The following is a 13,366-nucleotide window of genomic DNA, read 5'->3' on the forward strand; positions in this document are numbered from 1 at the left end:
TGGCCTCAGGTGGGAGTAATCAGGGTGTGTGTGTGTGTGTGTGATCCTTAAGAAGGAGACAGCGGGGAGACTGAGGCAGGCAGGCAAGGAAGCTGGAGCCGGACGCTTGTGTGATTAAAACGGACAATAAAAGACTGTTGGCAGAAACCCATTGCTGTATCCTCGTTATTCCACGTTCCCCCCAAGGACTGCACTTCACAGTCTTGTCTTTGAAACTTAAGTCAAGAGCTTTTCTGTAATGAGGCCTCATGTTTAAACCGCTCCCAAAGGCTAGGACAGATCTGTTTAATTTGCATGCTTACTTTGGGGTTTTTAAAGCAGAGAGACAAGATTATAGTATAGTTGAACATCGTTCACAATAGATGCTATTGGAACATCATGAATGCATTCCGAAATAGGACCCTGAATTGATCCCTTGAGGACACCGATATCACATCTTTATGTCATTGATCATTACACACTGATGTATAGGAAGAAAATATGATTAGGCCTGCATGAAGTGTAGAAATACAGCTTCTATGTTTAAGTTGTTCTCTGTGTTACAGTTCTCTGGCCTCTATTTGTTGTCATTCTTCATTATCATCTTGGGCCTGGTCCTTTACGGCACCTTGTCCACCTACGTGGGTCAGGACCCGCGCGTCTACAAGCAGTTCAGGAACACTGGCTGCCAGCTGTCCGCCGACCAGCCTCCACTCAGCGCCGGAGTCCTGGAGCCCTCCGTCACCTACACCAGCCTGGGTCCCGAGGCAGGCGACGACATTCCCGTACACGTAGCCTAAGATCTCGGAGGGAATTCAGTCTATCAGGCTGGTGAATTGGCAGGCAAGATGTAGCCTACAGTTTCTGCCCAAAGTTGTATAGAGGAGAAATGTGCCGGCTGTACCTGGTGTCTTGAGCAGGGCGGCTGGATGATCATCCAGGTAGGTCCTGCTTATTATTTGATGACCGTTATTGGGGAACAAAGTCTCCACCCGCTCAGAGACTAACACTGAATGTTGTAAAAACAAATATCCAAGTGAGTGAAACTCACTTTGGTCAAAGACTGTGAGCAGACACTCATTCATGTATATAGATAGTAGATTAAATACGGTAAAAATAAGATACCATCTTCTTTACATCTGTAAAGAATGTTTGTGCTTCACATATGTATGTTTAAGCTGTATCAATTTCATTTCTTATGTTCTATAAATATACTGTGTTAGTGGTGGTTAATCCATTGCTTGTATCACTCAAAGCTACGCTGGTATGTAAATATCCTCCATCACGTACTGAATGTTTGTAGGCTCATATTTAAGTTTGACTACTTTCACACTTGAAAAAGTGAACTTGACTTGAGAAAATGAATCATTCAACTGATGAAAAATGTAAATATTTAAAGTTCGGAGAGTAGTATGGTCAGGTGGAGGAGGTGGGTGCTTGCGTATTATTGTTTTGCGTTCAGTTATCTGGATATACACTGAGGCGTTTATGCCCTATTTGGAAATTTAACAATCAAATTTGTGGATGGAAATGCACCCACCGGCTCTAAAAGGAATATTACCAGTAATATTTCCATAGACTGTATTACATGGCTCACAGATGGAGCCCCCTTCCTGCTTAAATCCAACTTATCGAACCACTTGGCAACTCTATTAAACTCAACCTTCCTGGTAAACCCTAGTTTTCCAAATTCCATTTGTATTGCAGACTTTTTGGTCTCCTAATCTTGGACAACCCTGATGATCACAATGATGATATTTATTTTCTCAGCCTGGACAAAGCTCCTCCTGAGCCAAGACATAAAACAAGAAAGAAGCTGAATCTAACCAATGTCAACAAATTACCATTAGCAAACAGCTGTGTTACTGGTTTTGGCTTTGATGAGATGCAGTCAGTGATCAGGAAGTAACAGAATGGAGGTGTGATATGCTCACATATTCAACCATAATCCTCAGGAAACTGCTGTCTGCTAGGTAAAATACAAATAAAAAACAGATGTTTACTGTTATGTTTTCATTGTTTTTGCCATTTCACTGTGGTTCGGACAATACGAAATCACTGCTGTAAACTGAACTGTGTTTTCCACATTTTCAGATGTATTATGAGTAAGGCCTCGGCACTCTTAGTGTTGGTTTGTATGAGACAGATTGGTGAGATGCCCTACAGCTCAAATCCAACCTACTGGTTCTTCTTACTGCTCAGCAGTGGCGGCTGGTCCACAGAGGGCAATGGGGCATGGCCCCACCATGAGCGACAAAAGCAAATTTGCTTTAATTCATTTTCGTTGTTTATTATATTATATTTTACAAACAGTCAATATTTGTGTTTTTGTGCTTTTGAAACGTGGATTATATACTAGGTATTATTTGTAAATTAAGATATCTGTGCAAAATCTATGCTTTTCCTGCACGTCCTCTCCGCTTGTCTCAGCTGGGTTCCAAAGCGGTGGGTCTAAGAAGCAGTTACCAGTCACTGATAAAGTTAATGAGTGACATTATAATTTCAGTGTCCTAAAATGCATTGAGTTTGGGGGAAGTCTCCGATGCGTCTTTTAACAACATAACGAGCGACCATCGGCAGCGTCCTTCAAGAAGACTCGACCCGAACTCTGTAGAGAGAAAAACTTTTCCAGACAAAGTAAACAGCTGGACCAGATCAGACAACGGACCTGCGTGAAAGGGAAGCACCCTTATATACACATACATACACACATTATTTATGTATATATATGCACACCATGAGAAAGGTGAGAGTTTAATGAAAAGAAAAGTCTACTCCAGATCTAGTAGTATTATTTGACCTCTATTTCATAACTCTGTTTGAAAAAGCAATATATGTTGTTGTCGATGTACAGGAGAGACGTAACAGGGTTATTGAACTGACTGAAAAAGCTGTTCACTTGGTTTGGTTTACTCATTTACTCATTTATTCACTTTCCAGATAGCTTTCTTGATGCTCCTGTTTCAATGGCCTTTTGTATCCTGTTGGATGTAATGCATCTGGGTTACTGTCTACGATATGCTTACATCGATAAATAAAGCTTCTTTGTCAGAACACCCAGCCCCACACGCTTTGTGAGCAGTGTCCAATTTTAATAGTTTTTTTTTAACACCTGAGCTTTCCGATCCCAAAAGGAAGAACCATCTAAATGTCAGAATATTGAGTTAGAAGATGTTGCCGAAAAAACTTGCTTTACATCCAAGTGTTGAAAATCTGATAACCTCTGGAAATACTGATGGCAGACAGTGAAAGAAAGTGTCATGGGCAACCAAAGGTAAACTGCATATTTCTTATTGTCCACAATCTAGTTATCTTTTATTGTAGGACCCCTGATGCGACGCCCTGCATGTCAAACAGAATAATGGTCCAGAGTCTTTTGTTGCTATTTTACTAGATTTTAAATACTATAAAAAGCCAATAGACTACTTTCGTTTGTTTAAATTGTTTTACTGATTGCTACGAATACGTCCGGTTGACATGTGTGCGATGGAAAGGAGCGTGTTGCCCTGTGGGGGGCGGTAAAGCTGCTGGACCTTCCACCAGAAGAAGAAGAAGTCCGGTGAAGCGCATCATCCATCTTCTGGGAGAGAACGAAAGCACCAGCCATCTGACGACCGACTAGAAGAGAAGAAAAACATCCGCCATCATGGGAGCCGTTTTGGGATTGTGCTCCATGGCGAGCTGGGTAAGTTCCACACCTCGCTGTGTGTTGTTTGTATGGACTCCGTTGTCAGTGAAAGCAGTGGATGTGTTACGCTGCTGGTTGAGGACAAGCGGCGTCGTGACTGCGCAATAACGGCGGCGGCCGTAAATAAACACGACGAGGCTAGTTAGCATTCGCTAGCTAATCTTCTGTCAGGCTAATACAGAGTTAATACAGATTAGTTAACGTCACTCATCTATAGCAAATTGTAAATTGGCTTATTCGAGGAAATTGCACTTTCTTGTTTCTTGTTCTCCTGAGTTTGTACCCTATGGTTGAATGAAGCATATTGTACGTCGCTTTGGATAAAAGCGTCAGCTAAATGACATGTAATGTAAAGTTAATGACGTCGACGGCTTGTTGGGTGTTGTGGTTGTTGTATAAGCTAACTGGCTGAGTTACATGCCTTGTGTTGTGCAACCAGCTGACCTAAATACACAAAGGCCGTTGGGCTGCCGTCGCTCCGTCACGGATCTGTACTCACGCTCTATTTGGTCACATCTGTTAGTTTTTCTGACGATGGTGAACATTGTGATCAAAACACGTCGATGATGTCAACTGAGCAGGCGGTGCTGTGACGTCATCGCCAGCTGTTGCGTCACTGAGGCTGTAAACAGCGCTCGGGTATCGGCTGGTTGCGACGTGTGGAGGCGGACCGGAGGCAGAGAACCGATCAGATGAGCGACCCGGTAACTCAATCGCCATGTCGGTGTGTGTGCAGATCCCTTGTTTGTGCGGCAGCGCCCCCTGCCTGCTGTGCCGATGCTGCCCCGGTGGGAACAACTCCACGGTGACTCGTCTCATCTACGCCTTCTTCCTGCTGCTGGGAGTGGGCGTCGCCTGCATTATGTTGATGCCCGGCATGGAGGGTCAGCTCAAGAAGGTATGGAACTTAATAGGATAAACGGTGGGTTATTCATTATTACAGTGCCAATCACCAGTGCTGGAAGCTGCAAAACGTGGTGGTCAGGGGTTCCTTTTATTGTGATGTTTGAGTGTAAAGACACAAGAATAATTGGATATTGTGAAATGTGTCACACATATAAAGGATCCACTTGTATCTTATTGGGACACTAACATGAATGCAAACACGGTCAGAGCTCCATTCCAATGGTTAAGTATCTTATATAGGACAGTTATATTACAAAGGAGATGATTCACTTGTACTGGCTGGCAATTAGCTTTGTCATTTTCAAATAAAACTAACAATCACAGATTATTCCGTATTCAGACGTCCTTGACTAAAGAAATGCTTTGCTAAGAATCACACGACGGGTCCATTTTCAAATCCTTAAAATAAGCCTTTCAACAAGAAAAAGTATAAATGAGTAAAGATATCGTAGCCTTCCAGGACCAAAAAAACAAGCGTAAGAGCGAGTTCAACCGGGCGGTCATTATTTACTGGTGTTGTCCTCTACTTTGTCTCATTGAGAAGAGAGCAAACATTGGAGATTTGATTTTTCATTAAATCGCAAAAAAACAAGTATTCAATTTTTAAAAATGATAGCGATAACACATAGTAGTTGAATTATTTACCAGTTACTGTATATCAAAAGTAACTTTAAACTCTTATGTCTGCTTTTTAAATTTAATGAATATGAACAGTACTGAACAGTCAAACACAATAAACATATTTTTTAGACTTATTTATTGTAATCAACAGGCCTTCAAATCAAGCAGTAGTACAAAAGTCCCTTTTAATTCTTAACTTAAAACAAAATAACTGTCTCAGTATAATACTTACATATAGTATATGTAATTTGCCTGAAGGCAACTGACTTGACAGTTGACAGAGGATGCATGTCATCGACAGCAATCAATTTATTTAGGCTTTATCTTCTGCCTGGCTTATCGGCTGCACTGCAGTCCGTGTCTAGCCGTGGTTGTTTGCATGGAGCGGCGCCTTCAGCATCCGTAGCGCTGCGGCCCTTTGCTACTAGCTTTGTTGAAGGGTGTTGTTTCAACAGGTGCTTCATAATTATATTATCTATAATATGGGTAGATGAAATCCAGCGTTCTGATTGGTTGGGGGTGAGTCACGGTTTGTACATTATTGAGCAATAATGTAGAGTTGCTGTTCACATTGACCCGAGCGTTCCATATCACTACACAACCCGGAAACACCACAAATGATCAGTTTCGGGCAATGGGAGCTTTCGCAACCAGACAATTTAGGTGGACGTCATGAGCAATGTGATTGACGTCCCGGATGATGCGGGACCCAATGCTGTTTACATGTACGTACAGGGACTACTTTTTCTCTAGACTACTCAAATGCTATACGCAACATTTGGTCGCTACAACTATTTTCTGTTGAAAGGCAGCTATTTACTTACTTGCCAGCCCTCCGCTGCTCGTTGGGCCTAACAACCCCCCTGAACTGTTACATTATTGGACGATAAAGTACAGCCTCTCGTACCTTATTGCTTAGTTATTTAATTTATTGATCGATTCGATTGGTGTATCCACCAAGGTCCTGTGACGTCAGATCAGAAGCAGCTAGTAGGCCTGTCTTGTCTTCTTGTCTGCAAGTGTTCATTTTTCACAAAATAGAGTAATGAACTCATTTGAATTTCAGTAATTGTAACTGTGTGGAAGTTGCATTTGAACATAAAAGGCAATTCCTCAAGTTGAGAACACAAGCGTGTGTCTCGTTTATTTTTCCACAACAACGAATTTCATTTTACTTTATTGTATTACTTGTGCACTGCTGTCTTGTTGTCTATTGTCACACTGTCTACTGTCACGCACCGACCGCCAAGACAAATTCCTTGTATGTTTGACATATTTTGGCAATAAATGTTTCCTGATTCCTGAATGAATAAACAAGATGGCGCAGCCCTGTATTCTCCCTACGTCATCAGCAACAACAGAACATTTAAAGGGACCGCGATCCCGGAACAGTCGTAATTACGTGTATAACACATTACCTAAAATGTAGGTAATGACCTAGGTAGGTAAAAACGGTCATCCATTAAACCTGTACGGCTAACTAAAAAGCCTCTAATTCATTTATTTATAAATGCCATTTTAAATTCCTCTCATAGCATTTACTTAACTTGCACTACAATGATGGTAATAATTTAATGAATAAGCTTCAAGTGAACATGGATGAGTGTGGGTTAGCGTTTGAGTGTAGTATAGAGAACAAGTTCTGACGTTAAAACACATCCTGTTAAACTTTCTGATTTGTATTATGTTCAAGGAGCAACCTGTACTTTCTGAAGTATTTTTGCAATGTGAATTTGCAGTTCTGTTTTAGAATAAAGGGTTGGAAATTAAAGATTTTTAATGCTATTCTTTTATCCGATTCATTGATTAATCAAAGAAATAATCGACCGATTAATTGATTATCAAAATAATCGTTAGTTGCAGCCCTAGACAACCACCATCCACAGAACCCTGTGGGGAGGGAAAGCACGCTGTAAGACTTTAGGAAAGGGTAATGTTGATTTATGATGACAGTAATAGTATATGATTAATATTTAAAATAATAATGAGGATGATGGCAGGAACAAAATGTATGCTTTTGTCTCAGCTGGTCTCGAGCACGGTCCCAAAGAGGCGGGTCTAAGGTTCCTAGGTGCATCTCAATATATACATATACATGTTCTAATGATTTAGGAAGCATATAGAGAGTATATAAAACTGGTCCAAGTACAGAACCTTGGGGGACTCCGTGACCAACATTGGTGGTCTTCGAGGATTCACCGTTTACAAGCACAAACTGGGATCGATCCGATTAGTAGGATTTAAACCAGCTGAGTGCAGTTCCTTTAATACCAATCAAATGTTCTAGTCTCTGCAGCAGGATACAATGGTCTATGGTGTCAAATGCGGCACTGAGGTCCAGCAAGACAAGAATCCCCAAACAAAGCACTGGCGTCGCATTGTCACATAATTGATTTGAAGATATGTTTTTATCCTACATTTTAACGCCTTATGGGATTTCTAGGGCAGGTTTATGACATTTTCTGTGTGTAATATTGATATATATTTTTCAACAGTAACATATAGACTGATTGTCACACATTATAGAACTCAGGGGTTTCCCTTTATCCCCACAAAAAGTTATTACACTTTTTATCAAGAGTGCCATTTTCGGAGCCCATAGTAGGAGCCCACATGAGTCCATAAAAGAGGCAAACAAGATTTCTACATACATATAATGTGGCCTTGGTCAGCATATTGGACCAGGCTCTGTTGAAAGCGGTAGTTTGTAAAGTCTGTAAAGCTGCACATTTAAATCAAATCAATTCAGCGGTTCATGAATTCGAGCTACAGCCGCTGAGACTGGCTGATAATAATTAATGGTGATTCAGAACGAATAATGTCTGATTACTATCCCTAATTGTATGGAGTACTTGGAATGTTCTGTATTACATGCACATAATAATGAAAATAGTATTAGAATACCGATTGGAAAGTTGATTAGCAACAGTCAAAGCTTTGAGGCATCTGGGTCAACCTTATCAAACTTAGATATTTTATTTTATTGCATGAGACCCTCCATCTCACTTTAGGATTTGGTTAATATAAGGGTTCACCTCATGCCCTTGGGCTTTCTAGTCTGGGAGACTACCCTAAAAAGACCCATTAGGAGCCAAGTCTTATGCTGCGTTGACACCAAAAGCCAATCGGCGTTGAGACGCTCCGCTCGTCATCACCGCCGTCCTGCTGCCACAGCGTGAACACACTTTATGAAACTTCCGCTCACCGGAGACACACACAGCTGAGACTGAACGCCTGTAGGTTAGTTTGTGTCTGAGTCCGTGAGACTCACCGAGCCGAGACATCAGGTCATCAGACCGGCTGCTGGTCCGCCTGAAGCCGCGCTGGAAGCCGCAGTCATCCAGACGCACTTCCTGGAGGAGTCGGTGACATTCCAGCTGTGTGCGGCGACGGATGACATGTGTAATTCACACAAGAAATAACGAGCAGAAATCGTGGTTATTTATTTCTATGGTGGATAGTGGAAATAATATATAACTGTCTTTACAAAGTAACAGAGATAAGCCACGCCCCCTTCTAGGCGCGCATAAAGCGGGATGCAAATCAAGCGTAATAACTACAACTAGTCAGGCGAGTAAACTCGCGTTTTGGTGTGAATGCAGCATAAAACCAGCGGCTCTGCGTGAAGCGTCTTCCCAGTCACAGCTCCCGTCCCCTTGTGTGCCTCCCTAGATTCCAGGTTTCTGTGAAGGCGGGACAGGATCGTCCATTCCTGGTGTGGAAGGACATGTGAACTGCGACGTGCTTGTCGGCTACAAGGCAGTGTACCGCGTTTGTTTTGGTATGGCCATGTTCTTCCTGCTCTTCTCCTTGCTCATGATCAAAGTCAAGAGCAGCAACGACCCCAGAGCGGCGCTGCACAACGGGTGAGTCAGCGTCCAGCCGTCGGCGAGCAAACAGACCCACCACTTACCGCCGGCATTATGCAAGAAGGATAACATGTTTCCTTTCATGGGTTACTTCATTGTATAATCCAGTATCCGAAGTGTAAATGTGATCAATTCTCAGATGATAGACTGATCGAGTCGCTGCTAATCTGTGCAGCAATTATGTTTTGATGTTTTTTGACTGCAACTGATGTAAACTGAACATTAACTCTCCCCTCCAGCTTCTGGTTCTTCAAGTTTGCTGCAGCTGCTGGCATCACTATCGGATCGTTCTTCATCCCAGAAGGTCCCTTCACTACTGGTAACTGTTCTAGTCTGTAGTCTTTAATCTACGTTTGAAATGAAACGCACCCTTCAACAATCTGCACAAGTGTTAAATGCCAAGAATCCCTGGTTGCATTATAGCCTTAATCAAGAAGGCTGATGCGTACAAAATGTAGGCTAATCTTAGAGACGGTGGATTTCAGTTCTTATAGAGATTGGTCTGTGTGACATCATGAAAGAAAACAACACTGTATTCACTGTGTTCTGTTTAAAAGCCACGTATCTCTAAACTGTCAACAAACAACTAGCCTTTAGTTGTCTCCTAAATGCTTTAATTAGCTCAAAGGCCTGCATATACCAAAGGTTCTTTTTGGTGCTATTATTTTGCATGTTAATATATCTTTCTGTCGTTTCTCTCATGAGTCTTACACAAAACATGAATAAAATGAGAAGACAAGGTCTATTTTTGTTGGCTCAATGAACGAGTAGAGCTCTGAAAAAACTCATTTCTTTACTGGAGGTCATTGTGGTTGATCATTTCTGTCCTAACAAGCAACTGGCACAGAAGAAATGGAGATAGCTCTGAGTCCTCACTCTGCTTTCTGTTGTCATTCTGCCCTCCCCACAGTGTGGTTTTACATCGGCATGGCCGGAGCCTTTTGCTTCATCCTCATCCAGCTGGTGTTGCTCATCGACTTTGCCCACTCCTGGAACGAGTCCTGGGTGGAGAAGATGGAGGAGGGCAACTCTCGCTGCTGGTACGCAGGTATGGTGACAGTTGTTCTTTTGACAATTTATGTCACAGAGAACAACTTGATGAATCAAAGGAAAAAGCAGGAAAAAGCTGCACTGATGCAGACAAGACAAAGAAAAATGGAGTCTTGAAAGCCGTCTCTAAGTTTGACGGTGTGTCGTTTTTTGTGCGGGGAACCCACATATAGATTAAAGACCATGTTGAGAATATATTCAGGCTTACATCAAATATTGATTCAGATGATCCTGTCGCTCTCAGAGAAAGGACATTTATTCCTGCTATTCTGTGTTCACAGCTCTGCTGTCGGTCACCGCGGTGAACTACCTGTTGTCTCTGGTGTCTCTGGTCATGTTCTACGTCTACTACACCCACTCCGACAGTTGCACTGAGAACAAGGTCTTCATCAGCATCAACATGCTCCTGTGCGTGGCGGCCTCCATCCTGTCCATCCTGCCACCGATCCAGGTACTCTCTTTCACGTTCATGGGACATAAAGCCAGAATTCAGCCGTGTGCTGTTCTCTTTCCCGATTGTGCATGTGCTTCTTTTTAACTTGCGAGTCGGTCTTTAATTGATTTTCCCACTAATGCCTGTTTATCCTCTGTGTGAAGGAGTCCCAGCCCCGGTCTGGCTTGCTGCAGTCCTCCCTGGTCACCCTGTACACCATGTACCTGACCTGGTCCGCCATGACCAATGAGCCTGGTAGGATCTCAGGAATTTCCATAGGCCAGTTATATCAGTGATGTCGTAACTTCCTGAGCTGCTCTTAGCGGATAAAAGAAACATGTTTCTTCTGGTATCTGTTCAGAGATAAAACAGATTTATCAATTTTAAGTTGCTCAGAATGTAAATGTTGTAATGGAACTGGTTCTTCTATAACAAACTAGATGAAAAGTTAATAAGATAGCTTTGGTTTTATAGTTGAGATTCACGAGAAACTGTTACGGAAATACTGCCTCTTAACATCACCTTATTTGTTTAAAGTATATGCATCGACTTTTTGTCACTGAAGGCTTTATGTGTCTTCTATTGTTTTGAAATGATACATAATCCATAATCCATAAATATTTTCCCGTGGCTTACAGACAGGAAATGCAACCCGAGCCTTCTGGGTATTATCGGGCTGAACAGCACCAGTCCCGCAGGTCAGGACCACGTGGTTCAGTGGTGGGATGCCCAGGGCATCGTGGGCTTGATCCTCTTCCTCATGTGTGTCCTCTACTCCAGGTGAGGAAGTCCGTTTTTTCAGTTGTTCTCTTATGGCCTTGTGGTGTCGTCGTCGTTCGATAAGGCGGCCAACCTTCTCAGTGTCCTCTCTCCGGTTTCCCCATCAGTATTCGCAACTCGTCCAACACGCAGGTGAACAAACTCACCCTGACCAGCGATGAGTCCGCCCTGATCGAGGAGGGGCCGGCGGCCGACGGCTTTGAGGAGGGAGGCGGCGGCGGCAGAAGCCGAGCCGTGGACAACGAGAGAGACGGCGTCACCTACTCCTACTCCTTCTTCCACTTCATGCTCTTCCTGGCATCGCTCTACATCATGATGACGCTCACCAACTGGTACAGGTAGGCAGCGCGGAGCTAATGAAGAGTCAACATTAGGAAGAGCTAGAAATATTATTTGAACCGGATTCTGACGGTTCTCTACACTCTTAACATTCCAATCCGCACTCGCCCCATTCCCACCCATGTAAATCTCAGAAACATAATCAGTTATATTGAAAAAAAGTTGAATACATTGAAAAAAGATGAATAGTTTAGGCTTTTGTCAAGACTTTACATTTTAAACGGTGGCTGTAGTTTAAAGATAAAAGAATTCCAACAACTCAACTGTGTGTTGATTTTTAACAAAGTAAAAAGAATTTCCAATGAGTGAGAGACATTACTCCACTATAAGCTCACATAGCTAACGGGTGTTTGATTGCAATATTAATTGACTGTTAAAGCATCCTTATCAAATGCTGTTTGACAAGAGATGTGCTATCAGGACGAGTGTCGTTTTTTTTGGGGTTAATTATTAGTTAATTCATTTATTCGTTTTTTGGATGGTGTCAACTATATGAGGGTCTGTAAGGGACACCTGATTATTGCATATCATGTTATTTTCTTAAATGGTTACATTCCAAATTTCTTGTGAAAGAACATTGGTCTGTTTTACGGACAGAGACCGAGGGCCTGCTGAGTGTAAATCAGCTATTGTGTTTCGTCCACAGCCCTGACTCCAACTACCAGGCCATGACCAGCAAGTGGCCGGCGGTGTGGGTCAAGGTCTCCTCCAGCTGGATCTGCATTGCCCTGTACGTGTGGACGCTGGTGGCCCCGCTGGTTCTGGTCAACAGAGATTTTGAATGAAACTGCCGTCTCCACCGCTCTCCCACGTGCTCTGCTTCACCTGTGTTTTTGTTTTCACCAAAAAATGTCAACAAAAAAAAAAGAAAAGTAGCTAGCTAGCCCAGATTCACATCGTTCTGCAGCAGAGGGGCCGGGGGGGACCGTATGGTTCCGGTTAGGGGCCTATGGGCTCATCCCTGCTCTCAGCTCTGACTGCAGCCTGGCTCCTCTGCTGCAAAGTCATGGTGTCTCCACGGCAGCCTGTTGAAGAACCCCCGTTCATACCGTTCGCCATTGTGAATACGTCCCTTGTTTTTCTTTCTATAAAGGCAAAGCTGCATGTTTTTTCTCTTATCAAATGAACGTGAACATTAACTGAAGCTTGCGTGAGGACGGTGATGGCTCCAATTGACGCAAGGTCTAACGGTTGGCTCCACGGACTGCAGGGTTCGTGGGGACGCGTAAATGGAGCGTTCTGCTCGGGCTGCCGCCGTCCTCAGGTGGATTCAGTTGTGTATGAGCAGGGCGGAGGCACGAGCGCAAACGGAGTGTGGTATGGATAACACTCCCGGATGACCACGAGCAGCTCCGTGTAGGGTTGTGTGTAGGTGTGTGCACGCTCACGGTATTCTAGTATTCTGCTGTCATGTATTAAAGATCTGCCGGCTGCGTGTGTCCTCTGCAGCTCGTACAGGACAAAAGGCATTGCTGATTTTAATTCTTTGAACTTTAAAAATAGATAAATAGTTTGGTAGCGTTTACTGTTTGCATGTCGTTTCTTACATTGTCTCCTGTGCTATTATTCTAACATGTTCCACCTGACGTGCAAAAGTATATTGTAACTCGTTTAATAAAACTGAAGGGAAAATTAGTGCTGAGTGTTTTTATCTACGACATGTGTAATTTAACTAACCCTACCCAGTGAGCACTAGACGTA

The 13,366-nt window shown here is 43.0% G+C and overlaps 2 protein-coding genes and 1 long non-coding RNA gene across 4 annotated transcripts in view; 2 read left to right on the forward strand and 1 right to left on the reverse strand.

Moving 5' to 3' along the window:
- Positions 1-3,045, forward strand: part of slc35f1 (solute carrier family 35 member F1) — a 22,945-nt gene extending 19,900 nt beyond the window's left edge. For both annotated transcript variants that reach the window (XM_040160897.2, XM_078094046.1), the window contains exon 8: positions 546-3,045. In XM_040160897.2, coding sequence (XP_040016831.1) covers positions 546-779 — 234 coding nt within the window. In that variant the 3' untranslated portion in view covers positions 780-3,045. The remainder of the gene's footprint in view (positions 1-545) is intronic.
- Positions 2,886-4,440, reverse strand: LOC144389441 (uncharacterized). The gene is made up of 2 exons (XR_013453511.1): positions 4,167-4,440; positions 2,886-3,597 (listed from the first exon to the last, which is right to left on the reverse strand). It is a non-coding gene; the product is annotated as an uncharacterized LOC144389441 (long non-coding RNA).
- serinc1 (serine incorporator 1) lies at positions 3,512-13,300 on the forward strand. The gene is made up of 10 exons (XM_040160896.2): positions 3,512-3,664; positions 4,404-4,565; positions 8,867-9,060; positions 9,303-9,382; positions 9,974-10,111; positions 10,395-10,564; positions 10,711-10,801; positions 11,185-11,326; positions 11,434-11,664; positions 12,312-13,300. Exons 1-10 carry the CDS (start codon positions 3,626-3,628, stop codon positions 12,448-12,450), a joined length of 1,386 nt encoding a protein of 461 aa, XP_040016830.2. The 5' UTR covers positions 3,512-3,625; the 3' UTR covers positions 12,451-13,300.
- Positions 13,301-13,366: the final 66 nt, after the last annotated feature.

This window comes from Gasterosteus aculeatus, chromosome 18 (genome assembly GCF_964276395.1).
Source record: "Gasterosteus aculeatus chromosome 18, fGasAcu3.hap1.1, whole genome shotgun sequence".
NCBI classification, from domain to species: domain Eukaryota; kingdom Metazoa; phylum Chordata; class Actinopteri; order Perciformes; family Gasterosteidae; genus Gasterosteus; species Gasterosteus aculeatus.